We start from the raw sequence: 27,772 nt of genomic DNA on the forward strand, positions 1-27,772 counted from the left end.
TAATTACACCTAAGCTACAACAGCCTATTCTGGAATGGGTAAAGCAGACCCCTGACCATAAAGTCCTAACCTGGAAATGGTATATTTCCAAGTAGGACAAACAGATTGAGGGTCAGCTTTGTGTGAACTGAGAAAATCTCCACTATGCCAATAGTGGACTTGCCAGAATTCCTGAGGGCAAGCCTATCCACGCTCCAGCAGTTGGGCAATGGGGACTGCCGTGGTCCCTGGTACCCAGTGATGCCTGGTTTATACACGGATCAGCCTCCATGACACCATCTGGAGAATGCTAGCAGCCAGTGGCCTTGAGGACTAATGATGGTCTAACCCTGACAGATTCAGGCTTGAGAAAATCAGCACAATATGCTGAATTAATGGCCATAAAACTAACTGATGAACAATCTGTTAAAGAAAATCAGAATGACCTATATCTTTCTCAGACCCATGGGAAATAGCTGTTGGAATAGCTCTTTGGTCAGGAACGTGGTGGGGAAATGACTGGAAAATAAGAAATATGAACATATGGAGTAAGGATATGGCAGAAAATAGCACTGGCTGACATCTTCATGTTCATCACACGTGTCTCGGCATATCAGAAAGACAAGGCTCAAGTACCAAAACTTAATGACCAGATAGACAAACTCACCAGGAAAACTAAGAGGCCCAAATTCCCAAAATTTAACAAAAACACAATGATTCACGACTAAGGAGGAAACCAATTCAAAACACAACCATATATAAACAAGCAGAACAATGGAACATAAAACCTGAGCACACAAATATGCCAAGTGATTGGGTCATTGCATGGGCACATATCACCAAACAAATCATGATGGGACACAAAGCACTAGGACATGATTAGGAAAATAAACATGTATATACCTACCAAATAATTCCACTTTCAAATTAAGAAATGTGGGAATTGCTGAAAGTTTAAAGTGTGAAGGTCACTAATGAATAGTCTGTGAGGTCAAAGAAGCAGCAGACCCTTCCTGATTATACAAATGATTGTATAGGATCCTTATCTGTACCAGAGAACAAATTATGCATGCACTTTGTAGACACATGGTCAGGAATAGGATTACTCTATCCTTGCAGGAAAAATGATCAGACATCTACCATCAGAGCATTAGAAATCGGGATTGCTTGCTATGGTATCCCAATTAAATCAGGGGCCCCACTGCAAAGGAAAGCAAGTACATGAATGGGCAAAGAACAAAGCATAGTAAGATACAAAGGACTTAACACCTACAAGCCCAACCATGTCTGTGTCAAATGAAAGGTGCAATGGCTTACTCAAGCAGAAGCTGACTAATAAGCCTGATATAAAAGCTTGGACGAAACGAGTCTGGGAGGTGACAAGATCTCTAAACCATAAATATGGAAAGAATGGAAAACTCCTATCGCATTAATACTGCAAGCACCTCTACAGATGAGACCACTGACAAACTCCAGAATCTAAACTAGAAGGAAAACATTTAAAAAAACATAATGGTGTATATATAGTACTAGGAAAATTATGGTACCTGCCATCAATACAACCTACTGGATGACTGAAGAAAAAACTACATTACATCACATTAAAGAAAATAATATGATGACTCTGAAAATGGCAGGCATAAGAACACCATCTTTATTGTATTGACACCAGATGCCTGATATTTAGCCTCGCAGGATGGAGGGCGACTATGCTAGAGGGAATATAGGCAATAACGGACGTCATAATGGTAGATATCCTTGGGTGGCAAGAACAACGAGAAGGAATTAAAAATGCCAAGGAAACTATCTTTATTTTGCAGGCATGAATCCACGATGCATCTTGAACCCTACCAAGATTACTAACGGGTCAGTGCAGCATGCTGCCTGCTGCCCATACTCCGTTGCCTATCGCTCCCTGTTGGATACCATAGTCATTACAGCTATGGATACTCCTCTGATGGCTCCAGCAATAGGAGCTGTGCCAGTGTTCTGAACTGGAATGCCACTTTCTGGTCCGGCACAACTCCACTGTCTGTGACATCCTCCGCATTCTCCAGAGATCACTAGTCTAGTCACCTTATTGCAACGGAGGACTCATCAACATCACCGGCATCAACCAACCCAGCCTCTGCACCCCATCCTTCGCTGTCCGCAGTATCTACTCACCAGGAAAGCTTCAATCAGTAGAGACACCAAATACTTAGGGAAGCTGATGAAGCAGTGGCGACCTCCATTTTAATCTCCACAAGAACCATCAAGGATTCTGAACAACAACTCTATTAGACATTGACTTGGAGGATGAAGACTGGCCTGAACTACTAACTGGCTTTTGGTATTATAACCCAGCATACATAGTAAGGCAACCAGGTACTGAATTTTTTACTTTTATCTTATTGAATTGAGGCAGCATTGGACACATCACAGAGACTCTGAAAATAACCTGGATTTAGTTCCTGATTTGTGTGCTACCACTTTATTGTAGAAGAGCAGCTACAATACACAGAATGGGTAATTATATCCTTAAGTATAAATAGGCCAAAAATTAATCATTACACTCACAACTTATACTGTTTAACCCATATTCACCTGTTAGAAAACAATAGATATGAATGAACAATGTGAACAATAGATCTGTGGATATTATGTCCAGACTTTAAAAGCGGGGCACCTGGGTGGCTCAGTCAGTCAAGCATCTGACTTGGGCTCTGGTCAGATCTCACAGTTCACGGGTTTGAGCCCCGCGTCTGGCTCTGTGCTGACAGATGGGAGCCTGGAGTCTGCTTCAGAGTCTGTCTCTTTCTCTCTGCCCCTCCCCCACTCGCTCTCGCTCTCTCTCTCTCTCTCTCTCTCTCTCTCAAAAATAAACATTAAAAACAAAAGCAGGGACATATAAGAAACAGAAAACTTAGCATGTAACATACATCATCACACTATGGATTTCTTTCTCACACTATGGATTTCTACTCCAAGAATATAGGAATCTATGTTAATAAAACCTCTCCCACTCGCACCCTACAATAATAGCCTATACCTTGAAATTGAACATGTAGGGGTTTCTAGCCAGGTACAGATACCCTAATTGTGTTCAGTTTTATTCATCTTCATTTATGCTCAATGTGCAATGGATGCCAACAACAGATTCACTAAAAGGAAGGAAACCCATTTAGTTCCTTGTTGGACTGGCAGGTTTAACTGAAGCAACAGTGGCAGTCACTTTTTCTCAATTCCAAATCCATCAAACCACATTAAATTTTCAATTTTTGGGGACGCCTGGGTGGCTTGGTCGGTTAAGCGTCTGACTTCGGCTCAGGTCATGATCTCACAGTCCGTGAGTTGGAGCCCCGCGTCGGGCTCTGTGCTGACCGCTCAGAGCCTGGAGCCTGTTTCAGATTCTGTCTCCCTCTCTCTCTGCCCCTCCCCTGTTCATTCTCTGTCTCTCTCTGTCTCAAAAATAAAAATAAAATAAAAAAAAAATAAAAATAATAAAATTTTCAATTTTTGAAATGAATCTCAAGTTAACACGCATGCAATGGCACCTTTGTCGTTATTGGGTACGTAGATGGAAACATTTGCAACGTACGACAAATAAATTTCACACAAAATAAAGCAATGGAAATTTGACATAAAGCAGCTGGAGAAAACACTAACCATAATACTAAAAAACAACATAAAACATGTTTCTCTAACTGTTAATTGTCAGTTATAGTTGGGAATGGTTGATATATGTAGTCGTCTTCGGACAGTTATAATCTCAAGACAGTACTGGCTGCCTGAGATAACAGCCCAACCAGAAGGAAAGTAGATATCACACATCCTAATGGCTCTAATTCCTTGGGCAGCTGTCAAATTAGAATATTGGCATTTAAAGAAGGAAACATGACATTGGGTTCCCTACATTTGCTGTTTCTCAATATCAAAAGGGAGAGTGAAGGCCACAGGAGGACCCCTTATAATAGAAGGAAAATGTGTTCCTAAGGATACATTATTGGAATAGAACCAAAATACCTTTATTACTGCTGGACTTCTGGATATACCTATGGCATAAGTACCATACAGGTACCTATGACTATGGCTTTGATGCCTCCCCCACCACTTATATTTAACATGGGAAATTGGACCAGGATAGCGTGCTCTAAGCCAAAGCTCACCCGAACCTAATGGGGTCAAGGGGAAACTACAACATGACGTGATATGTAAACATACAACAGGTAATGAATGTGTCAAGAGAACAAAAAAAATATTATTCATGGTCAATAAAAGATAAAGAGCTATGAAAGTAATCAGAAAAACGTTTCACATCGAATTTCCTCAAATTAATAAATGTAAATCATACATGAGAAAACCTAAGTAAAACCAACACATACATTCCCTAAAATAATGACAGCTGGGGTTAAAATAAAATTATTATCTAGGGTTAAAATTTTAAAAACTGCTAGGGTTATGGCAGTGGAACACATGCTTGATAGTCCTGTGCAAGCCTGTACCCCTGCAGCGTTATAAAGATGATCTTCACTTGGAAACACATTTGTCAAGGACAATAAACTGAGTGGTTCAAGAAGCTTACCTTTTAGTTGTTGGAGATTAAATATGGTAACACGTTAAAGAGTGCTTTGTTATCCTTATATTAAAAATATTAGGAATACAGTTGTTTAAACTGCTCATGAAACTATGGTGTCAAAGAATAATACTCTCCACTTGTGACTGTGATTAATATTGTAAGTCATGTAGAATCACGGGATGGATTGATACTTTTGTTCATTTAGATTTGTACAGGAGATTAGACACTTAGTGTGTGAGTGATTTGAGTCACGGGGTAGACTGTTGTGTATTGGTTTGGAAGGATTTCAAATCCACTGGTTTACAACAACGACAAAAATAAGGTTGTGCTTAGAAGTGAAGTTGCTTTGATAGAACAATGAAGTTGTACTCATGAGAACTTAGTAGCTCAGCCGCTGAGGGGCCCCCAGGGGCCTTACCATGGAAAAGATATGAAGAAGCAACGATGACAAGGGGACATTAAACTATATTTGCTGAGGGATCGTGAGGACTATCTGAGAGGGTTTGGTTTGGGCAAGGCAATAATACTTCACTGATCTAAAAGGACTCTCGAGGGGTGCCTGGGTGGCTCAGTCGGTTAAACATCCAACTCTTGATTTCAGCTCAGGTCATAATGTCATGGTTGTGAGATCGAGCCCCATGTCTGGCTCTGCTCTGCACTGGGCTGGGCTTAGAGCCTGCTTGAGATTCTCTCAGACATTCTCTCTCTCTCTCTCTCTTTCCCTCTCTGCCCCTCTCCCACATGTGCACACTCTCTCTCATGCTCTCTAAATAACTAACTAAATGGACTCTTGGAGACCTTGGGGCACTTAGCTCCTGCCTGCATAGCTCCTGCCTCCATAAACATGACTCTTTTACAGGCAGTGGTAAAAGCCATATAGTGTCCCTACAAAAATCATATTGCCCACCAACACCCAGTCCTCATTCCCTGGCAAGGTACCCTAGCAACATGGAACTTTTACTTTAGCACTGGCAGCTGGACGTCAGCTACAGTTCGCTAAGCTATCTCTCCTGGGTACCAATTCCTGTAAAGATACACCTGAGCCATATTTGGATTTTACTCCTTTCATCTCTCCTTACCTGGAACAATAGTGTGATTAATCTAACACTGGTTTGGAGTATGTTATTTCTGTATTATCGAATGAAAAGACGTTCTCTTGTATGCTATTGGCTTGTGAAATTCGCAGAGCGAACCATTGTTAAATACATTGTTGGCAAAGACCAAATCAGTTTCTGAGTGTTATTTGCCTCCCCAAAACAGCCTTCATGGGGAATATGTGCATTTGTGTAGATTCAAGATGGGAATTAGACGCTAGGCGCCCCCAATTGCTGTTCCTATGACCCAGCCTTGCTGACACTGCCCTGTTCTAGGTCCCTGGCTACTCTGACCTGGGCTTCCAAGCATCAACAGTCTGCCCCCTGTCAGCCACCCTTGGCTACTCAGGTCCCCCCAGGCCCGTGGAGCTAGGGCTCACACCCAACTTCCTGCATTGCCTCAAGGGTGGAAGGAAAACACCCCCAAAATTGTTCTGAGGCAGCCATAGGAATAGGTGACAGTCCTCATGTGTACTTACTGTTTGCTGGGGTCCTAGATTTCTGCAGCAATCAAGGATCCCAGGGATCTCTTATCGGAAGCTACCTCAGCCGGTCTGCCCCATCCAACCCTGATCAGGCATTCCAGATTCCTCCAGCTCTGCCTTCAGGGGGAATATGGATTATGTATAGGGCTTGGAATTAGGAATATGCCAGTTATACCCAAAAGCCTCCCCCTGTGACCCAGACTTACCCAACTTTGTCCGTGTCTACCCGGGCCTGCACAGCTCACACATGTATAGTAGTACGCACCCTGTCAGCTTTAAACCGGTAAAAGACTGGCCCTGTTTGCACTGGTTGCCTAATGGAGTCTCTAGCAATCACGGCTTTGAGCTGTCACTTACTGGAGAGTACCTTAGCTATTTCACCTGCTCTGCCCTGGCAGGGCAGTCCAGATTTTTCCAGCTCTACTTTCACGGGGAATATGTACATTTGCATAGCCTAAGGTGTGGAATCAGGCAAACACCAGGTGCCTTCAATAGCCTCCACGTATGAGCCAGCCTCACAGGTCACCTGTCGTGTTCCAGGTTCCCAGCTGCCCTGAACCGTGCAGCCTGCGCATGCGCAGTTCACACCCCTAAGCCAGTCCACCAAGCTTGTGAAATTTTGGCCGGACGCCAATCACCGGCACAGCCGCCAGCATGAAGGGAGCCCACCTTCTGAAAACTGCTCTGAGCTGAAAGCTGCAAATGGGCCATAACTAGTCACCATGTGAACTGAACCAGAACCCCCCATGTATCTAACGGAGGATATCCTGACTCCTGCCGGCCCAGCCCCTCCTGGCAAAGCAGTTGGAAAACCTCCAGCTCTGCCTTTGGAGAGAAAACTGTCAGTGCAGAGCCTGATGTGGGGCTCCAACTCACGAACCGGGAGATCGTGACCTGAGCCGAAACCAAGAGTCGGACACTTAACCCACTGAGCCACCCAGGGACCCCGGCCATCACTTTTTAACATTAATAGCTCCCTCCTGAGGCTCAGCCTTGCCTGACGTCCCTTAACAGGTCCCCGGACACACTGAGCGGCAGACACTGTGCATGCACAGACTGCACCTGTCAGCCCGTCCTGGGCTGCAGGGGGGCACTCAGGCCTGCGGAACTCCAACCTGAACCCAACCACCTGAATGGCCTCAGTGTGGAGGGGGCCCACCCTCCCCACCTCAAAAATCTTTGAGGCAGCAGCTTTAAACTGGCAGTAGTCAGTTCCCATGTATGCTACCCTTTTGGACTTTAGCAGTAATCAAGCCTCCCAAATGTCTCAAACCATCCCTTCCATCTTGCTCCAACTTTGCCTTCTGTGTGAATATACTCATTTGTATAAATTAGAGCTTGGAACAAGGTAGATACCTCATAACCCCAAGAGCCTGCTCCAGTAACCCAGCTTCTCCAGATGCTTGCTCAGTTCTGGGTCTTGGCTACCCTGGTCTGGGAGTCCCACACATGTGTAATACACACCCTATAAGCCAACCCTAGGCAGACCCCGCCTACAAGCCCTTGGAACTCAAACCAGGCCTGAACTATGGCTAGCTTCCAATGTGGAGAGAGCTCACCGCCTGAAAATCTTTCTGAGGTTTCTGCCTAACCTGGTAACTGCCAGTCCCCATTTAGACTGGCTTACTAATGAATTCCTGGTCTTCTCCAGGAATCAAAGCCCCCCCCCCCCCCAGGTGTCTCTTATCTGAGGGTAGTCTGGCCATCCCACCTGGCACCATGCTGGCAGGGCAATCCAGATTTTTCCAAACGGCCTCAGCAGGAACATAAATCCCAGGTTGAGCCTGGGAATTAGGCAGATGCTAGATACCCTTAATAGCCCCAACCTGTGATGTGGCCTCTCCACACACTCGCTCTGTCTTTCCGAGTACAAACTCTTGGCTACCCTGACCTGCAAGGCCCACATATGCACAGTGCACACCTCGAAAGCCACCTGTGGGTGAACAGGGCCATCCGTCCCTACAGAGCTAGGGCCCATTCCCAATCACCTGCATACCTTCAAGTATACGAGTCCATTCCCCCAAAATTGATCGGAGGCAGCTGCTAAAACGGGCAACAGTCTGCCCCTGCAGAAGGACTGCTGGCATTTCAGGCTTTAGTGCTCCCAGGTGTCTCTTATTGGAGGATACCCCCCCCCCCCCCCCGCTAGCCAGCCCCTTGCATCTTACCCCAACATTGCTTTCAGCAGAAATATGCACATTTGTGTGGGTTAAGCCTTGAAATTAGGCAGATGCCACATATCCCCAACAGCCTGCTGTTTGACTCAGACTCTCTGGAAGCTTGCCCTTATTCAGATCCCTGGCTATGTTGACCCGCATGGCCCTAGCACGGGCAGTCCAAGCACCCTTCAGCTGACCCTCGGCAGATGGTGCCCTCCAGGCCTGTGGAGCCCGGGCTATTCCCCACCCACCTGCTAGACTGCAGGGTGGAGAGAGCCCACCCCCAGATAATCAACCTGAGGCAGCAGCTATAACCTGACCACAGACCATTTGGACTGGCTGCCTGGTGGGGTCCCGGGCTTCTCCAGCAATCAGGGCCTTCAGGTGTCTCTAACAGGAAGGTACTCCAGCATTGAGCCTGCCTCACTCTGGCAAGGCAGTCTGGATTCCTCCAGCTCTGCCTTCAGCATGAATTGACACCTTTGTGCAGGCTAAGGCTTGGAATTTGGCAGACTCCAGGTACTTCCAAAAACTGCTCTGGTGACCCAGCCTCTCCAGACGCTTGCCCTGTTTCAGGTCCTTGGCAACCCTGCCATGGCCATCCCATGGGCATGCGCAATTCGAATCCCATCAGTCACACCTGGGCAGTGGGTCCCTGAGCCCTACAAAGCTAGCGCCCATCTTGAACTACCTGCATAGCCTCGAAATGGAGGGTGCCCACCCTCCGGACATGGGTCCGAGGGGGATGCCGAATGGGTGACAGCCAGTGCCCACATGCACTTACTGTTTGCTGGGGTCCAAGGCTTCAGCAACACTCAAACTCCCAGGTGTTTCTTATTGCAGGATACTCCGGCCAGCTTGCACAATCCAACCCTGAATCAGTCCAGATTCTTCCAGCTCTGCCTTCAGGGGGAACGTGCACACTTGTGTAGGTTAAGGCTTGAAATTAGGCAAACACCAGATACTCCCAACAGCCCTCTCCAGTCATCAGGCCTCTCCTGATACTGTCCTGCTCCAGGTGCCTGACTCTCCTGACCTGCGCCGTTCGCACATGCGCAGCCTGCCTTGTATCAGCTGGCCTTGGCCTGCAGGGGGCACTCTAGGCCTGTAGAGCTCCTTCCGGTGAAAATCTTTCCTTTTTTTTTTTTTTTTTTTTTTTTTAATGTTTATTGAGAGAGAGTGAGCATGGGGGTAGGGAGGAAGAAGGGCAGAAAGAGGGAGACAGAGAGTCTGAAGCAGGCTCTGTGCTGTCAGCGCAGAAGGGGCTCCAACTCACGAACCATGAGATCATGACCTGAGCCAAAGTAGAACCCTTAACCAACTGAACCACCCAGGCACCTCCCCCATGAAAATCTTTCTAAGGTGGCAGCTTTTAACTGGCCACAGCCAGTTCCCCTAGGTACTCACCCTTTCTTGGGATTCCAGGCTTCTGCAGCCATCAAAGCTCATATCGGAGGCTACCCTAGCCAGCCCACACAATCCAGCCCCAGCAAGGCAGCCCAGATGACTCCAGTTAGGCCTTCTATAGGAATATGTGCATTTGTGTGGGCTAGGTCTTGGAATTCTGCAAACGTCCTGTAACCCCCAGAGCCCTCTCCCAACACTTGCCCTGATCAGATCGTTGGTTCTTCTGACGTGCCCTGCCTGTGTGTGCACAGTTCGTATCTGAAAACCCAGCAGGCCCTCCAAGCCCACGGAACTCTGGCCAGGCCCAGAGTTTAAGGCTTGAAATTAAGCAGATGCTGGGTCCACCCAATGGTTCCAGGTCCCAGGCCACCCTGACCTGTGCAGCCCACACATGAGCAGTACTCATCCCAAATGTCGACCATGGGCAGACCTAGCCTTCCAGTCTGGTGAAACTCCAGCCAGGCACTTGCATAGCCAACACTGTGGAGGGAGCCCACCTTCTGAAAAATCACCCTTAGCTGAGCTGAAAGCCACAAGTGGGCAAGGGCCAGTCCCCCTATGAACTTACTGCCTTCTCCAGAAACCAGGACCCCCACGTGTCTCCGAATGGGGGAAAGCCTGTACTGCTGGCCCCATCTGCCAAGGCAGTTGAAAAGCCTCTAGCTCTGCTTTTGGGGGAAAGGTTCACAATGGGGAAAATAAAGCCTTGGTACTTTAGGCTGACACCTTATACCCCCAAAGCCTCCTCCCTGTGACCCAGCATCCCCCAACATTGCCCTGGTGCAGGTATCTAGCTATCTTGACCTGTGCCAAGCCACACACACTCGGGTCTTCGCCCAGACAGCTTCCCCAGGGGCTGCAGGGGGCACTCCCGGCCTTCCGAACTCCAGCATGAACCCAACAAGCTGAATGGCCTCGGGGTAACGGGACCCCACACCTCGAAAATCCCTCTGAGGTGGCAGCTTTGATACTGGTGACAGTCTGCCACTTTTGGACTGGCTGCCTGACCGGGTCAGGATTTCCCAGTAATTAAGGCTCACAGGTGTCTCTTATTGGAGGGTACCCCAGCCGGCCAGCCTGCCCCATCCATCTACCCCAACTCTACCTGCAGTGGGAATATGAACATTTGCATAGGTCAAGGCTTAGAATTAGGTGGAGGCAAGGCACCCCCGTGTCGCCGCCTCCTGTGACCTGCCTCACCCCGCGTTGCCCTGCTCCAGGTGTCTGACTACTCTGACCATTGCTGCTGGTGCATGCCTAGCCCTTGCCCTAGCAACAGTCCTTTGGCTACCAGGGCCCTCCAGGCCTCTGGAAACTGGGGGGGTGGGGGGGGGGGGAAGCCAACCACGGTAATCTTCTCTAGGCTAGAGGGAATCTACTACCTGAAAAATCTTTCTAAGGTGGCACTTTAAACTGGCCACAGTCCCCATGGACTGGCTGCCTAACAAAGTCCTGGGTTTCTCCAACAATCAAGGCTCTCAGGTGTCTGCGATTGGCCCGATCTAGCAAAGTAGTCCAGATTCCTCCAGCTCTGCCTTCAGCAGGAATATGTGCCTTTATGCACGTTAAGGCTTGGAACGAGGCAGATGCCAGCCAGGTACTTCCAATAACCTGTTTTTGTGACCCAGCCCCTCCCACACTTGCCCTGTTCAGGCCCCTGGCTACCCTTATCTGCTCAACCTGCGCATACACAGTTCCTATCCCTTTGGGCAGCTGGGGCCTACAGAGCCTGTGGAGCTAGGGCCCCTCTTTATCTGCAGAGCCTCAAGGATAGAGGGAGCCCACCCTCCCTAAAACTCGTCTGAGTTAACCCCTAAAAAGAGCAACCATCAGTCCCCATGTAGACTTACTGGGCTCCCAGGTGTCTTTTCTTGGAAAAGACCCTGACTGGCCTGCATGATCGTGCCCTGGAAAGGCCATCCAGACACCCCAGCTCTGCCTTGAGCAGGGACATGTGCAATTGTGTAGGTTAGGGCTTGAATCAGGCAGATGCCTTGTAATCCCAATAGCCTGCTCCAGTAACCAGTCCTCTCCAAACACTTACCCTGGTCAGGTGCTTCTCCACCTTGACCTGCGCTGCCTGCACATGTGCGGTACACATCCCTAAGTCAGGATTGAGCAGGCCTGGCCTTCAAGCCTATGGAACTCTGGCCAGGCCCCAGCTACCAGCAGAGTTACTAGCCTAGTAGTATAGCCCCTGGCGATGTCGGGGGAGCCTTCCTATAATTGCTCTGAAGTGGCAGCTGCTAATGGCAACAGTCAGTCCTCATGTGGACCTGGTGTCTAATAGGGTTCTGGACTTCCCTAGAGACAATGACTCCCAGGTGTCTCCTAATAAAGAATACCCTGTCCTGCCTGCCACCTGTCCCCACCCTGTCAAGGGAGTCAAAAACCTCCAGCTCTGTCTTGGGGGTTGTTGCATCCACACGACTCCTGAAACAGAATGCTATGGGCACCAGTGACAGTCACAACAAAGTTTATTGCAATGAGAGGTAAGGCAAACCGATCGATGAAACCGACACTCTTGACCAGAGTGCAGTCTCCAACAGCCGGGATACAGAGTTTTTACAGCCGACCACATTGTCTTATTATCACCTGGGAACAGAACAAAGGAATAGCTCCCAGGTGGAAACAGTTGAAACAGGCCCTTGCCCGAATCCAATCAAGCGCTAATCCATCCCTTGATTGATAGGCTAAGGCTGTTAATCTCTTAACCTATAGTGTTAAAACAAAGCTGTTATTTCTTAAAGCTACAGGTTAGCACCCTTACAGGGTGAATATTTCACAATGGAAGGTACGCCTTGAACTGGGCTGATGTTTTCTCTACCCCCTAGAGCTCGCTCCCGGCATCCAGTTTTTCCCAACACTTGCCCTGGGCCAGGTCCCTGGCAACACTGACCTGTGCGTCCTGTGCGTGCACCATATGCATTCCATCAGCCGCCATCATGCAGGCAGCGCTCTCCAGGCCTGTGTAGCTAGCTAGCGCCCATCCCCAACAACCTTCAAGGCTCAAATGTGGAGGCAGCCCCACATGGAAGATTGCTCTGAAGTGGCCCCTGGAATGGGCTTCAGGTAGACTTACTTTCTGCTAGTGTTCTGGCCTTCTGCAGCAATTAAGGCTTCTAAGTATCTCTTTTTGGAGGATATTCCAGCCAGCTCACCATATCCACTGTATGCAGGACAGTCCAATTCCTCCAGGTCTGCTTTCAGGGGGAATAGGTGCCTATGTATAGGTTAGGGATTGGAACTTGGCAGATGCTTTGTAATCACAAGACTTCACTGTCATGATCAGGCCTCTCAGGACACTTGCCCTGTTCCAGGTCCCTGTACGCCTGCACATGCTTAGTTTACACCCTGTCAGCAGGCACCACATCAGGCAGCTAGTCCAAATGGGGACACATGGGATCTTTGATTGAAACAGGGTGATATCGAAAAAAACCACCAGATGCCGAATAGAAGCGAGGCAAGATTTTATTCACGGCCGGGCCAAACCTGACCTCCTGATGTTAAGGAGAAAAGCTCAGAGAATGGCCCCGAACAAAGGCAGCAGTGGACTTATATGGATTTTAGCAAGTCAGAATACATCATTATTTGGTTAACCAATTACAATCTACAGCATTTCATGGTAGCCAATTATATTGTGACACAAAGACGTTAGTTTTGGCGGGAACCTATACATTTTGAAGGTCTTTGTCCTAAGAGGGTTTAAAATGACCAATCATAGTTAGACACCTGAGATGCTGTAGGGCAGTGAGTACGTGACTTTTTACATGTTGGTCTGGCCTAGGCCAGATCTTGGTAGAGGGGGTGGGGGAGCGTTTTGCATCCTAATGTATCTGCTTAGCAAGCAGGTGAGGTCACAGAAGTGAGATAGGGCGGTTAGTAATTACTGATAACCCTAATAGGGAACTACATAAGCCTTTTATCTCCACTATTCATGAAAGGTGAGTTTAAGGCGAACTTATATACAATAAGCTTTCTGATATCTTATAAGTTGACCTATTACAGATTACTGTAGATGCCCAGGACTCCAGCAGAGTGAGTCCACAAGGGGACAGACTGTTGCCAGCTTAAAGCTACTGCCTCAGAACAATTTTCAAGTGGTGGCCTCCCTCCATCCTGGAGGCTGTTCGGTGGTTTGCATCTGGCCTGAGTTCCATAGTCCACCATAAGCTAAAGGCCTGCTAACAGGTGTGGTCCACATATGCCCTGGTGGCACAGGTCAGGGTAGTGAGGGATGGGGAAAAGGGCCATGTCAGGCAACGCTGGGTCACAAGAGCAAGTTATTGGGAATACCTACATTACCTAATTTCAAGCCTTAACCTACACAATGTGCATATTCCTGCTCAAGGCAAAGCTGGAGGAATATGGACTGCCTTGCTAAGTCAGGGATGGGCAGCTTGGCCAGAGTATCTTCCAATAACACACACTTGGGAGGCTTGATTTCAGCAGCAGCTGGGGACCCCAATAAGCAACAGGTCCATGAGAGGCCTTGGGAGTGGGCTTTCTCTTACTCTTAAGGCAATGCCACTGATTGGGGATGGGTCATTTCTCTATAGGCCTGTGGGGCCTCTAGTGCCCAAGTGTGGTTTATGAGGTCTGCTGTGCTTGCATAGGCCTTGAAGGACAGGGTAGCCAGAGACCTGTTAAAGGGCAGGTATCGGGGGAGGCTGTGTAGTGGGAGGAGATAGTTAAAGATACAAGGCATTTGCCTAATTCAAAGCCCTAATCTCCACAAATGCACTTATTTACCCTGAATGCAGAGTTGGAAAAAAACTGAACTGACTTTCCAGGGTCTGGTTAGGCAGACTGGTGGGGTTCCAGAAAAATAAGGCATAGTTTTAGTGTTTCAATGAGCTAGATTTCTGTATTTCTTTTTTTTTTTTAATTTTTTTAATGTTTATTTATTTTTGAGAGAGAGAGACAGTATAAGTGGGGAAGGGGCAGAGAGAAAGGGAGACATAGAACCATGAAGCAGGCTCCAGGCTCTGAGCTGTCAGCACAGAGCCCGACGCAGGGCTCTAACTCACGGACCGCGAGATCATGACCTGAGCCGAAGTCAGACGCTCAACCGACTGAGCCACGCAGGCGCCCCTAGATTTCTGTATTTCTGAAAAAATAGCAGGTACATGTTTCTGGAGCTTAGGTAAATTTGAGGTCAATTAGGAGGAAAGGGAGAATTTCTTTCCAAAAGATTTTTAAGAATGCATTCCAATTTTGTGATTCATGTGTCATATTATGTATTGGCATATCATGCTGTAAAGAATACTTCATAGCAATGAAGCGATTTTAAATTTAACCGACAGCTATCTCATCACACAATTGAAGGTGAAGGCGGCCACAGGGAAATTTTCTTACTCTATGCATTTGAAACTGCTGTGATCACATTCCGAATGTTCCATTGATTTCTGAAGTTCCCGGAATAGCTCCCTTTTTTTGTCTGTTCGTTACAGTTTTCTGATTTTGCAGATTTATTAGAACTGGTTTCAAAGGTCAGGCAGGCATCTTCTATATTTGGCTAATCCATGTTAGCGTTTTAAATCTGGCTTTAACTATGTGGAGAAAGATAATGGCGATATTGAACTACTTTTGAGTGGGGCTTTGAAAGGAGAAGAAAGGACATGAATTGTCTGAAAGCTGCTCATGAACTAGAGGGCACAAGATATCAGCTCAGAGGGGGTGTGGAAGCTCCTGCTAGATCCATCACTGGACTTGAACCCAGCCCACTGTTTCACCCAGCCAGATTGTTATGAAACAGGGACTCTGAAGAAATACTGGAAAGTATTTAAACCACTAAGCTCAGAGATCCGTGAAGCTCCAACACCTCCAAGGAATCCTCCTCTCCTTGACCGTGAGAACAAATGGCTAAAGATAAAAGACGCTTCTGTTTCCCACCTCAGGAGCAGGAAGGGGAGCAGGAAAGCTTCAGGGTGGCTCACAGAGGTATGTCTGAAACTGGAGATGTGGTCCTCTCAAAGCAGTGATTCAGAATGAAGCAAAAAAACTGGTGGGAGCAAGTCCCAGTCAGATGTTCAGAGCAGTGAAGTGGTCTAGGGTGTCCACATAAGTACTAAGAACGGGGATTATTTAATAGGATTTTAGATTCTTAGAGCTGGAAGGACCTCAGCAACAATCTAGTCCAACTTTTTGTTGCTGTGGAGCCCTCTCTCTTCAAACAAAAGCTTCCACAGGAGCCCTAACACAAACTCATAGGAAAGCAGGATTGCTGGGGGTGTGGCCTGGAGGGGCAAAACCCACAAAAGCTTACTTATAAAATTAGAATAACTTTAAGAATCATCGTGCAAGAAGTTTTATTTATTTATATCAGAGAGAAGCTAAAGCAACTTTGGTCACAAAGAATCAAGTTCCCCAAACTGACACATCCTTAATTTACAAAGTGAAAAGCCTTTGGATCCTTAAGGACATTTTTGCTTGGAGGCAAGAGAACAGGGAATATGACTTTTAGTCACACGGAAATGAGCCTTGGATGGAAATTTTCAGATTTATGGACTATGCTATGCTGGTATGGGACAATGAGTCCCCAAGTCCCACCAGGGGGCGCCCCTGTTCGACATTTTGGGAACGTTTGTTTCTCTTCTGGAGTGTCTGTCGGCCTCGTGCTTTGTAGGTTTAAGGGAAATCCGATTAGATACCACACTCAAGGAGACACTAGGCGTTCTTCTATTTTAATCTCCTTCCCTCTCACTTTTCGTCCCAATGATCGAAATCCACTTAATATTGGGGCTACTGAGGTTTCTTCACTTTTCAGAAAAAGAATTAAAAAGCCCCCAAATATCCCCTGGAGAGAAAAACAAGAAGCGTCTTCCAAGGGGCCTGGTGCAGCCCGAGGAAGGCTGGGAATTCCAGCTACAAGATCCTGGGAAAGAACGGCTCCTCTGGCCTCAGTTTTCTCATCAATAAAAAGGCTCTTTGCGCCCTACCATCCGTAGCATCCCGTGACAGGGCAGTCTGGCAAATGTCAGCTTAAATTCTGGATCCTACTTCTATCTGTAAAAGGCGGATGCCACACAGTATGATCACGGAGATTAAATAAAACAATGTTCGTAAGCGCTGGTGCAGTGTCACTAAATGGGTTTATTATTGCCTCTTACGTTTTTATTATTGCTTTCATTACCCCTCGGTGGGGGGGGGGGGGGGGAGAGAAGCCCCTCCTTGGGAAAGCCTAGGAAATTAGACTTTTCATTCACTTTTGTTCTAATTCATATTCACGGGAGGCTTTAGAAGTTCAGGCTACAACGTGCTGAAGGACAGCAGACGGTTGAGGGGCGCGCCCGTATTTCTGAGGCGGAAATCGGGGGCTAACTGCTACTTCCACAAATCCTCCACCGGGCCTTTCTCCCTCCGGGGGCAGCGACCCCAAGCCTCACTCGGGGCCAGAGAGCATAGGCAGCGCAAGCGATGGACGCCCCGCCCCGAACCTCCCGGAGCCGGCGCCAGTGGCGGAGGCCAGCGCCGCCCGGTGGGGAGAGGCCTCGGGCCCCGCCCCTTGCGTCATCGCGTAACTTCGCAGAGGCGTTTCCCGGGGCGTGCCTCTGTTGCTAGGCGACCACACCGCTCCCCCTCCCGCCCCTGGCGCTCCTCCCGCCCCTGGCGCTCCTCTCCCCACTCCCTGCCCGGCCAGTCGCAAGCAAAGGCGCGCGGAGCTGCAGTGTCTGGACGAGAGTCCCCCGGGAAGTGTCGCGGTCCCGGAGGCAGCCGCCCCGGCGCAGGTGGACCCTGCGCGTCGGACCCTCCAACCGTCGCCCCTCCCCCGGGGACTCCCGAGCTAGCGGATGGGAGGCACGGCTCGCGGGCCCGGGCGGAAGGATGGGGGGCCGCCCGGAGCCGGACTCCCGCCCCAGCAGCGGAGGTAACGGCGGCGCAGGGTAACGGGCTGGGGGCCCCCGAGTGGGTGGCTGGCGCAGGCTGGCGAGGCCGGGGGTGGGGGGATGTGGGGGGCGGGGAAGGCCTGATGGAGTGAACCCCCGGTAGCAGGGACGAGGGAAGGGTTCTTTCTGATCTCCTCCCGGGGACCGGCCCACCCTCCTAGTCTGCATCAACTGCCCTCCCCCCCCCCCCCCCCCCGGCCCCCCGTGAGCGGAGGAGGAGAAGCTGGAGCGGAGCTAGGAGAAGAAGCCGTAGATCGGGGATATGTAAGGAACTCTAAGAAGCTGGGACTTTTTGTGGGGCTTTTTAACAAACCGGGGGAGGCAGAGAGCAAATACCTTTCCAAGAAGCCCTGTTGCTCAGAGCAAATAACCCAGGACTGAACTCTTGGGGTTTGCCGTGAGGGGTGCGGTCTGACTTGGGATATGCAGGTGAAGGGTTGCGCTGAGTAGGGCTTTCTGGGGATCCTATTTTGAGAGATCTCCACCTTGCATTGTATTTTACACCTAAAAGGAGACTACGGACACCCCGCTCATTTGCATGCAGACTTCCTTTGGGTAATTTCCTCTGCCTGTTTATAAGAATACTTGCAGGTCTTCAGGGTTGTCTTTTTCTCTGTAGTTGTGGACGCCTGTCCCATTTTATTTATTATATTCATGATGTTGGCAAAGAGTCAGTCACATCCAGAATTTTTGGCTGTCAGAGAAGCAGTGTCCATTAAAGATACATAAAATTCTATCAGAATGTGAGTTTGTGTTTATAAAGAATCTTTCAAAAATATCTGTAGTTGTGTTTTTAATTATCTTTGTATTTCTATAACATACCAATTAAGAAAACTCTAGAACTAATTTTATAAAAGTTTTGAAAGGCAACTTTAAATATTGCAATTAAGAAAACAAATATTTCAGCATATTTTAAAAGATTTTTAAAGATTCTTCCCCTGCAACCTCGTGATCATCATTGTATTTGTAGTATATTATGTAAAAATGATACGATGAAAGGCTGATGTGTATGACTGGGAAATTCATGTTCGTGGTGGCAGATGAAATGCATTATCTAGGACCATCTTGTGGTTTAAATAAATCCTCTCCCTCTTTTGTGGCAGAGGCACAGCGTGAAGGAACAGAGAAATGGTCCTTAATCATTTAGCATTTAGCTTCCACCATCCAGTAGAAAATGGAGTGGATAAAGAAGTGAAATTCAGTACCTTGTATAATTTAGAGAATCTCTAGTATTTGCTGTAGTATTCACTGGACATTTCTACAAGTTGGGTAGATGTTAAGTAGGTAACTGAACAATCATAAAAAGAAGACATTCTAAGAAGGCTTTTTATTTCTTGCCTGTAAGACAGAGAAATGTGCAGACTGGAACTATTCTTCCCATTATAACGTGGAAAACAGGCTCAGAAAAGAAGGTAGTACAGCCAGTGGTAAAGCAGAGACTAGAATCCAAGGCTCTGACTTTTAAAATACAGTTACCTCTGCCTTTTTTTTTTTTTTTTCTCTCTCTCTCTTTTCCTGCTCCGGTTACCTTTTAGGCTTCGGATTTAAACGAGCCTTTATTTTCATGTAGTAAGTTAAATGAGATCCTTCTCATAGTCCCTATTCTTATTTTTTAAATTTTTTTTTAAAGATTTTATTTTTAAGTAATCTCTACATCCAATGTGGGGCTCGAACTCACAACCCCAAGATCAAGAGTTGCATGTTCTCCTGATGAGCCAGCCAGGCACCCCGATAGTCCCTATTGTTAACAACATTTACACAGTAAGAGTTGTCTTAACTCTGTCAAAATACAAACCCAAAATGCTATCCTTTTTTAAAAAAGAAAAAGAAGAAAAGTTGGGTTTTCTCTATTCTTTTGCCAAATACCCTAGCTGTTTGTATTCGATGCCAAAATGCAGTGTAGACTTTTTTTGTATTAGTTATTTGTGGCAGATGTGAAGAAGTAAAGACACAAAATGTTTTGGAAATACAAGTTTATATACTTCAGATACTGACAGATTTTATCTGTAATCCTTTCAACTAGATTGGGGGATGGTGTCTATGATACCTTCATGATGATAGATGAAACCAAATGCCCACCCTGTTCGAATGTACTCTGCAATCCTTCCGAACCACCTCTACCCAGAAGACTAAATGTAAGTAAACGAAATTGTTCTTTGCTGTCTAGATGTCTGGGAAAGAAGGAAGCGCTACTTAATGCCCAAGGTCCAATTACATCTCACTGGCAACTCAGACTCTTTTGTTTCCTTTTGGTGTCTCTTGACTTTGGAATAACAATTTCTGTGGTCCAAGTTTAGCTTTACAGATGATTTTGATTTGGAGCCCCATGTATTCCTTTCAATCACTGGGATAAATTATATGGCACTAGGAAAAAAATAATGCTACTTTTATCTAGGGAATGTTTTGTTGTTGTTGTTTTTTTATGGGATGACATAGTGTATTATAAAGGTTCATTTTAACAAAAACGAGGAACAGATAATACCCCTGAATTCATAGATCTGCAAGTTTTTTTTTTTCCCTGCAAGATAGAAATGCAGTCCTAGCTTATTAGTATGCTAAAGAGAATCACTTTATAGATCATAAATAAAACTTGAACAGTACAGTTTGGTTTCTGATGCATTTAATCATTCTGGAGCTTACAGACACTTAGCTTTTGACACTGTTTTACTTAAGGTAATAAAAAAATTAATTCATATTCCATCAGCATACACGGGATAGTAGGGAGAACGGGGTTTGGAGGAACTCCATGACAGGGAGAAGCCATTCTGTGACTTTAAAATTTGCTGCATATGTCACCTGATGACCAAACTGAATAACTGAATAGACTTATTTGTAATATTTCTCCTTCAGATTTCTGCATTTAGGACCTAAAATTGTTTCTGTATTCTAGTATATTTTTTTAATGCCTATTTATTTATTTTGAGAGAGAGAGTGTACATGCACATGCGCTCTAGCTGGGGAGGGTCAGAGAGAGAGAGAGAGAGACACAGAGAGAGAGAGAGAGAAAGACACAGATAGAGACAGAGAGGATCCCAAGCAAGTTCCATTCTGTCAGCGCAGAGCCCGTGGCAGGGCTCAGTACCACGTACTGTGAGATCATGACCTGAGCCGAAATCAAGGTCCCAATTAACTGACTGAGCTACCCAGACGCCCCAGTTTCTATAGTCTAAAAAAAAATTACTTGAATTTTTCATAGCCCTTTCCAACTTTCTGTTAGCTTTTGCTATTAAAATCAATCTTTTCACTAGTTCCAAGGCTAATAATATTACAAAGTATTGGCTAAATATATTTGGAAGGCTGGTCTCCCTATTTTTAACCTGTTCCCTGGAGTACAATAAGTTTCCTTTCCATTTTCAACAAGCTCATTTCTTTAATATGTGAAAACCTCTCAGAGTTCCAGAACCATATACTCCTCTGGTTGACCATGGGCTTTTTGGTGACTGGCTGCCAATTAGCATATCTCTGTAGGAAACTTTTTGCAGTTGGGCTGGTACATTAACATATGATTTAAAGTTCATTTTAACTTCAGTTTAGAGTTAGCCAGTGCTAATCACCTCCCAGTAGGTCAGTTAAACTGTATGTTTCAAGATTAAAATGAATTTCTTACTGTATAGCATACAGAGTAACAGTTTTTGAGAAACATGGGGTTTTAGATTCTAACCTAACGGTGTCTTTGCAAACTTTGCTGAAAGCAGTGCTCTTTGACCTCTTGTTGACATTTATAATAGTTCATTAAGACATGATTCCATCCCTAGACCCTATTGCTTTTTGTCACAAAGCCTTTAAGCTTTGTTTATCCAAGATGTTCTTGCGTTCTCACTCTAAACTATAAATCGTCCGCCTGGCATTTATTGGCTTAAGCTTTGTGTTGCAGATTTAGGGTCAAGAGCTAGGGAAAGAGTAGAGTTTCATATCTGGATGAGAAGGATATTCCTTTTTTCGGAGTTTCTCAACAAGATCTTCAAGACTTGACTCACACAATTGAGAATGTCAGCTTCTATTTGAAATGTCAAGAGTCCTCCAAATTAGCAGTGTATGTGAAGCATTGTTAAATAAAACATGATTAATCGGTCTCTCTGGATGTAATCACATAATTAAGAAAATAATTGGTAGAATTGATCATACATATTGTTGAGTTACTGTGATTACAACTACGGACTAGAAACATATAGTATTTTATTTATAACTATTCTACTTTAACATGTGTGCAAACTCTAGACTCTGCTAGAACAATGGAAGGAAGATTTTATTTATAGCACAACAGTGTTGATACATAATTGATTCAGGCCAGTATCTGAGTTATTTACAGGAAAGGAAAGAGACCTGAAAAGATACCCCATCCTTGTGTGGAAAAATTCCTTCCTGGAATTCTTCAGATTCACTGGAGATTCAAACTTGATAACCCATAGTGGACTGTACCTGAGGTACCTTGTTCTGTTCTGGGAGCCACACTCTAAGAGAACAGCCCGTGCTGAGAATGTGAATAAGGCAGTAAGCATGAGGCAGAGGATATAATGGGCATGATGGGCCCAGGGAAAAGGGGGGGGGGGGGCAGGACAGCCCCTTTTTAGTATCTGAAGGACTTTTACATGAAATCTGGACACTTCTGTGTCCTTCCAGAGGGCAAAATAAGATGTAGTTTTCAGGGAGAGAGATTTAGGCTCACTTTAAGGAAAAACCATGGCATCCTTAATCTTACTGTAATAGCTCTGTGGAAATGAAATTTCTGAAACATATCCATTCAAATTCATGTTCTGTGCCCGAGACCCCCTCTTTATCACAGACAGAAATGAAGACTCCGGAACCCACACAGCCTTACCTGTAGGCAGGGTAGGTGAAATACCCAGGGATGGACCCTGGACCCCAAATACCTTTCCTACCAGCTTGTTACTGATGACTACGGTTCCTAGAGAGTCATTCCTTTGGGTTCAGGCATTGATCTGCTGTTAAAGTTCAAATATCTTGGAGAGGTAAATTAAATTACCTTAAATTGTATGGCAAGTCAAAAGCATGTTTTGTATCAGGGAGAAAATGGGTGAGTTGTTTCCACACCTCCTAAAAGAAGGCCTAATGTGGGTGCCACCATGCTGCAGGAGAGATATTTAGTGCCAGATGTCTGTGGAGGGAGACTGGAGATGTGGAAGGAGGTACCAGAGAGAGAAGAGATAAACTGAAAGGGGAGAAAGGGAGGGCGTATAAGAGTTTAAACCTTAGTATGTTGAGAATTTTGTCTACTTATTACCAGTGTTTGTAAAATGTTTTATAGCTTGTAAGGGTCTTTCACATATATTATTCATTATAGTTTGATTTACACTTTGCATCCTGCATGTAGGTATTATGACCCACATTTTATAAATAAAGAAACCGAGGCTAAGAAACTGAGCTAAAGTTTAACAACTTGCTTAGGGACCTACAGCTTTTTTTTTTTTTTTTTTTTTTTTTTAAGGATATTTTTTTTAAAATTTTTTTTTTTTCAACGTTTATTTATTTTTGGGACAGAGAGAGACAGAGCATGAACGGGGGAGGGGCAGAGAGAGAGAGAGACACAGAATCAGAAGCAGGCTCCAGGCTCTGAGCCATCAGCCCAGAGCCCGACGCGGGGCTCGAACTCACGGACCGCGAGATCATGACCTGAGCTGAAGTCGGACGCTTAACCGACTGAGCCACCCAGGCGCCCCGGGACCTACAGCTTTTTTTTTTTTTTTTTTAATTTTTTTTCAACGTTTTTATTTATTTTTGGGACAGAGAGAGACAGAGCATGAACGGGGGAGGGGCAGAGAGAGAGGGAGACACAGAATCGGAAACAGGCTCCAGGCTCCGAGCCACCAGCCCAGAGCCCGACGCGGGGCTCGAACTCACGGACCGCGAGATCGTGACCTGGCTGAAGTCGGACGCTTAACCGACTGCGCCATCCAGGCGCCCCGGGACCTACAGCTTTTAAGCAGTGTAGCCAGGACCCTAACCCAAGCCTTTTGCCATCGCTTTTCTTCAGCATGTGTCCCCAAAGCACTAGTGGTAAATCTTTAGATGCATTGAAGTTAGGTATTAAAAATTTTAAGGAAAACTAGCTGAGATGCACGCAAAGATTCATTTTTGTTATGCAGATCTACCTAAAACCAAACAATTGTAACTCCCTAGTCCAGCCAGTCTTATCTCCTCACAGATTGGAGTTCCTTGAGAACACCTGTTTCTTTCCGCACTTGTAATAGTGAACAGTAAGGGTTCCTGTGAATGTCACATGGATGGATGGATAAATGGGACCCTCTTCTGTTTTTTTTAATCTTTAAAATCACCAATAGTGGGGCACATGGGTGGCTCAGTCAGGTAAGCATCCGACTTCAGCTCAGGTCACGGATCTCGCGGTTCCTGAGTTTGAACCCCGCATCAGGCTCTGTGCTGACAGCTCAGAGCCTGGAACCTGCTTCGGATTCTGTCTCCCTCTCTCTCTGCCCCTCCTCCCTCTCTCTCTCCCTCTCCCTGTCTCTCACAAGTAAATAAACATTAAAAGAAAAACCACCTAAAATGAGGAATAGTTATTTGACTTAATTACTGCTAAGAAAAACGTTGTAGTATATTTCCATCTTAGCAAGGTGTTTGGGTTCTGTCTGCAGGCCTGTTGTATTTTCTTGACCAGCGATAGTTCTCCATTTTGGTATCGAGAGATTTTTCTGGGTCCATAGGTCGTGTCTTTAGTGAAACCCCACATGCCAAAGTGTGGCTACAGTTGTATTGCCAACTTCACTTTGTGTGTAATCATGTAATATCCTGTTTTTGTAACTGTGGGACTTCACAAATGTTTAAATTGATTAAATGACCTGAAAGGAGCAGGCAGGAACTAATGTCCTGCTTGCATAACTATAGCTGTATATGAAGTTTGGCAACACTCAAATGTTTCCATCTTTTGTTTTTTGCCGCTATTTATATCTTTTATATTGTTGTTTAGGTAATAGGCCGTGTGCTGTTTTCTGGAGTTAGATTAAAATTCTTGTTTTTAAAGATTTGGCCACTTTGGATCATGATCTTTCCATCTCTTCTTTCCTTCTAGCACCCTCTTAATTTTTCTTTGTGTGTGGTGTGTGTGTGTGTGTGTGTGCGCGCGCGCGTGTGTGTAATTGTTTAAAGTATTTATCTTTCTTGCTTTTCCTTTCCTCCATCTAATTTCAAAGAAATTGTGTTTCCTCTTGAAGGAGTAAGTAGAGCTGTCTACTGTGAGTTACTGTTCCTTGAAGGAGAATGTTAAGCAAATGCAAGTTAAAAAAAAGTAGTATGCCATTATCACTTAGGCTCTTGCTGAGGAAGAGTGGGTGTAGGTGTAAGTGAGAGAGAGAGAGAGAGACTCTTGATCTCTTTGAGAGAGCTTTACAAGAACCTCCCCCACCTTACCCCCCAGGACCTTGGATTCTCACCGTTACTCATCAGATACTTAAAGAACTGGCCCAGATGATCTCAGGAGCCCTCTTTGGCTTAGAACTCTTGTGATTCAGTGCGCTGAGCTAGAAGGATTCAATCATTTTGGGGGGAACCTGGGAGTAAATAACGAGGCCTCGCTTGATTCCAAGCCACAGTCCTCGTTCAGCCCTAGTTGGAGAGGACTGCAGGCACTGGGAGAAGCTGGTACCAAGTTGTGTTCATGAGAAGCGTGCTGGACTGACAGAAGACCTGGGCTCAAATCCTGCCTCTGTCCTTCAGTGGTGTTTTATTTATAGAACGCCTTTTTGTTTTGGGTTTTTTTTTTTTTTAATAGAACACTATAACGTGCATATTTTGATTCTATATATGCCATTAAGATCTGGGAAGATACTTGAAACAATTAGTAAACAATATGAGACCGTGTGTATGTAATCAAGTGCCAGATTATGTAGTACGGTTGGAAAAGCTACAGTCACGATTCGTTAGTATGGGCTTGGAGTAGTTCTAGATAGAAGAGAGAGGGCTTGAATTGGGCCTTGAAAGAGTGTAGGATTTGAGTGGATGGGGTGAGAAGATTCTCAGTCGAAAGACATACCTACCAGAAGGAACCTAGCATGTGTAGGGCTTGGTAAGAAGACCATCTCTCTCTAACAAACCAAGGCATGTGTAGGGGGTTGCGGTGGTCATAGTATTCCGGGGGGTCCGAGATCAATATAACCCAAGTCTCTAGAGACTCCTGCTTTTCTTACCTCACTTTTGGGTCTTTGTAACGTACGTGACTGGACAGTTTTGTTGTTGTTCAGTCAGGGGGAGGGTTCTTTCATCCTTCCACTGTTTTCAGTTACTTTTCTATTACATTCATTTTTCTTTTCCATAGACCACTGCCGAGCAGGTAGCAAGAGACCACACTCAGCGCTTTCTGAATGGAGGTGAGGTGAAGGTGGAACAGCTGTTTCAGGAATTTGGCAACCGAAGATCCGATACTCTCCAGTCGGATGGCATCAGCGACTCTGAGAAATGCTCTCCTACCGTTTCTCAGGGTAAGAGTTCAGATAGCTCGAATGCGGTAAAACCCAGCAGTTCAGCCAAAGCATCCAAGGTGGTGCCACTGACTCCAGAGCAAGCGCTGAAGCAGTATAAACACCACCTCACTGCTTATGAGAAGCTGGAGATCGTCAACTATCCAGAAATTTACTTCGTGGGTCCAAATGCCAAAAAGAGACATGGAGTGATCGGTGGTCCCAATAACGGGGGGTACGATGATGCAGATGGGGCCTATATTCACGTACCTCGTGACCATCTAGCTTATCGATATGAGGTGCTGAAAATTATTGGCAAGGGGAGTTTTGGGCAAGTCGCCCGGGTCTACGATCACAAACTCCGACAGTATGTGGCCCTAAAAATGGTGCGCAATGAAAAGCGCTTCCATCGGCAGGCAGCTGAGGAGATCCGGATTTTGGAGCATCTCAAAAAGCAGGACAAAACTGGGAGCATGAACGTCATCCACATGCTGGAAAGTTTCACATTCCGGAATCATGTCTGCATGGCCTTCGAATTGCTGAGCATAGACCTTTATGAGCTAATTAAAAAAAACAAGTTTCAGGGGTTTAGCGTCCAGTTAGTTCGCAAGTTTGCTCAATCCATCTTGCAATCCTTGGATGCTCTCCACAAAAATAAGATCATTCACTGTGACCTGAAGCCAGAAAACATTCTCCTGAAACACCACGGGCGCAGTGCAACCAAGGTCATTGACTTTGGGTCCAGCTGCTTCGAATACCAGAAGCTTTACACCTATATCCAGTCTCGGTTCTACAGAGCTCCGGAGATCATCTTAGGAAGCCGCTACAGCACGCCTATAGACATATGGAGTTTTGGCTGCATCCTCGCAGAACTTTTAACAGGACAGCCTCTCTTCCCGGGAGAGGATGAGGGGGACCAGCTGGCCTGTATGATGGAGCTGCTAGGGATGCCACCACCAAAACTTCTGGAGCAGTCCAAACGTGCCAAGTACTTTATTAACTCCAAGGGCCTACCTCGCTACTGTTCTGTGACTACTCAGGCAGACGGGAGAGTCGTGCTTGTGGGGGGTCGCTCACGTAGGGGTAAAAAGCGGGGTCCGCCAGGCAGCAAGGACTGGGTGACAGCACTGAAGGGGTGTGATGACTGCTTGTTTATAGAGTTTTTGAAAAGGTGTCTCCACTGGGACCCCTCTGCCCGTTTGACCCCGGCTCAAGCACTGAGACATCCTTGGATTAGTAAGTCTGTGCCCAGACCTCTGACCATTGAAAAAGTGTCGGGTAAACGGGTGGTAAATCCTGCAAATGCTTTCCAGGGACTGGGTTCCAAGCTGCCTCCAGTTGTCGGAATAGCCAATAAGCTTAAAGCTAACTTGATGTCAGAATCCAACGGTGGTATACCTCTGTGCAGTGTATTGCCCAAACTCATTAGCTAATGGACAGTGCTGTGCTCAGAGATGCGTATGTATGTATTTTTAATTGTCTTGCAAAGCTGAACGTGGCGGAAAAAAAAAAAAAAAACACAACACGAGCCCGTTGGTGGATATGTTTTTGTTAGACTAGATTTCTTTTTTTAACACGGCAAAACATTTTTATATGTCTGTAACAGAACTCTTCAAGGGCTAATGACCTAACCAGCCTGTGTTGGCCATCCTGGAATGTACATTAAATGACTTTTTATAGGTCAGTGTATCTTCGTTACTGTCGTCAGATGTACGTCACCTTGCGTATCCTGCTGGTTGAAATCCCTTTCTTTCCAGGTAGAAGGTATCGCA

At 46.1% G+C, this 27,772-nt stretch overlaps 1 protein-coding gene and 2 long non-coding RNA genes across 6 annotated transcripts in view; 1 reads left to right on the top strand and 2 right to left on the bottom strand.

The window, feature by feature from the left end:
- The window catches only part of LOC147572563 (uncharacterized), a 112,180-nt gene extending 99,286 nt beyond the window's left edge, over nucleotides 1–12,894 (bottom strand). The window contains exons 1-3 of the long non-coding RNA XR_015245859.1: nucleotides 12,765–12,894; nucleotides 9,060–9,178; nucleotides 6,111–6,233 (exon numbers count right to left, since the gene is read on the bottom strand). This is a non-coding gene — a long non-coding RNA (uncharacterized LOC147572563). The remainder of the gene's footprint in view (nucleotides 1–6,110; nucleotides 6,234–9,059; nucleotides 9,179–12,764) is intronic.
- Nucleotides 1–23,435, bottom strand: part of LOC147572562 (uncharacterized) — a 175,475-nt gene extending 152,040 nt beyond the window's left edge. Inside the window, exon 1 of the long non-coding RNA XR_015245862.1 lies at nucleotides 23,255–23,435. This is a non-coding gene — a long non-coding RNA (uncharacterized LOC147572562). The remainder of the gene's footprint in view (nucleotides 1–23,254) is intronic.
- Nucleotides 1,864–27,684, top strand: DYRK3 (dual specificity tyrosine phosphorylation regulated kinase 3). Of its 4 annotated transcripts, none has more exons than XM_086693415.1 (3): nucleotides 1,864–2,346; nucleotides 19,595–19,706; nucleotides 25,859–27,684. In XM_086693415.1, the coding sequence occupies exons 2-3, from the start codon at nucleotides 19,623–19,625 to the stop codon at nucleotides 27,431–27,433; spliced, it is 1,659 nt and encodes a 552-aa protein (XP_086549541.1). In that variant the 5' UTR covers nucleotides 1,864–2,346; nucleotides 19,595–19,622; the 3' UTR covers nucleotides 27,434–27,684. The 4 variants fall into 4 exon arrangements, with proteins under 4 accessions (XP_086549541.1, XP_086549539.1, XP_086549540.1 ...); XM_086693413.1 differs by lacking the exon at nucleotides 1,864–2,346 and adding an exon at nucleotides 17,299–17,552; XM_086693414.1 differs by lacking the exon at nucleotides 1,864–2,346 and adding an exon at nucleotides 17,690–18,126.
- The last annotated feature ends 88 nt before the right edge of the window (nucleotides 27,685–27,772 follow it).

The sequence above is a fragment of the Puma concolor genome, chromosome E4 (genome assembly GCF_028749965.1).
Source record: "Puma concolor isolate L17-30 chromosome E4, mPumCon1.1.hap2, whole genome shotgun sequence".
NCBI classification, from domain to species: Eukaryota; Metazoa; Chordata; class Mammalia; order Carnivora; family Felidae; genus Puma; species Puma concolor.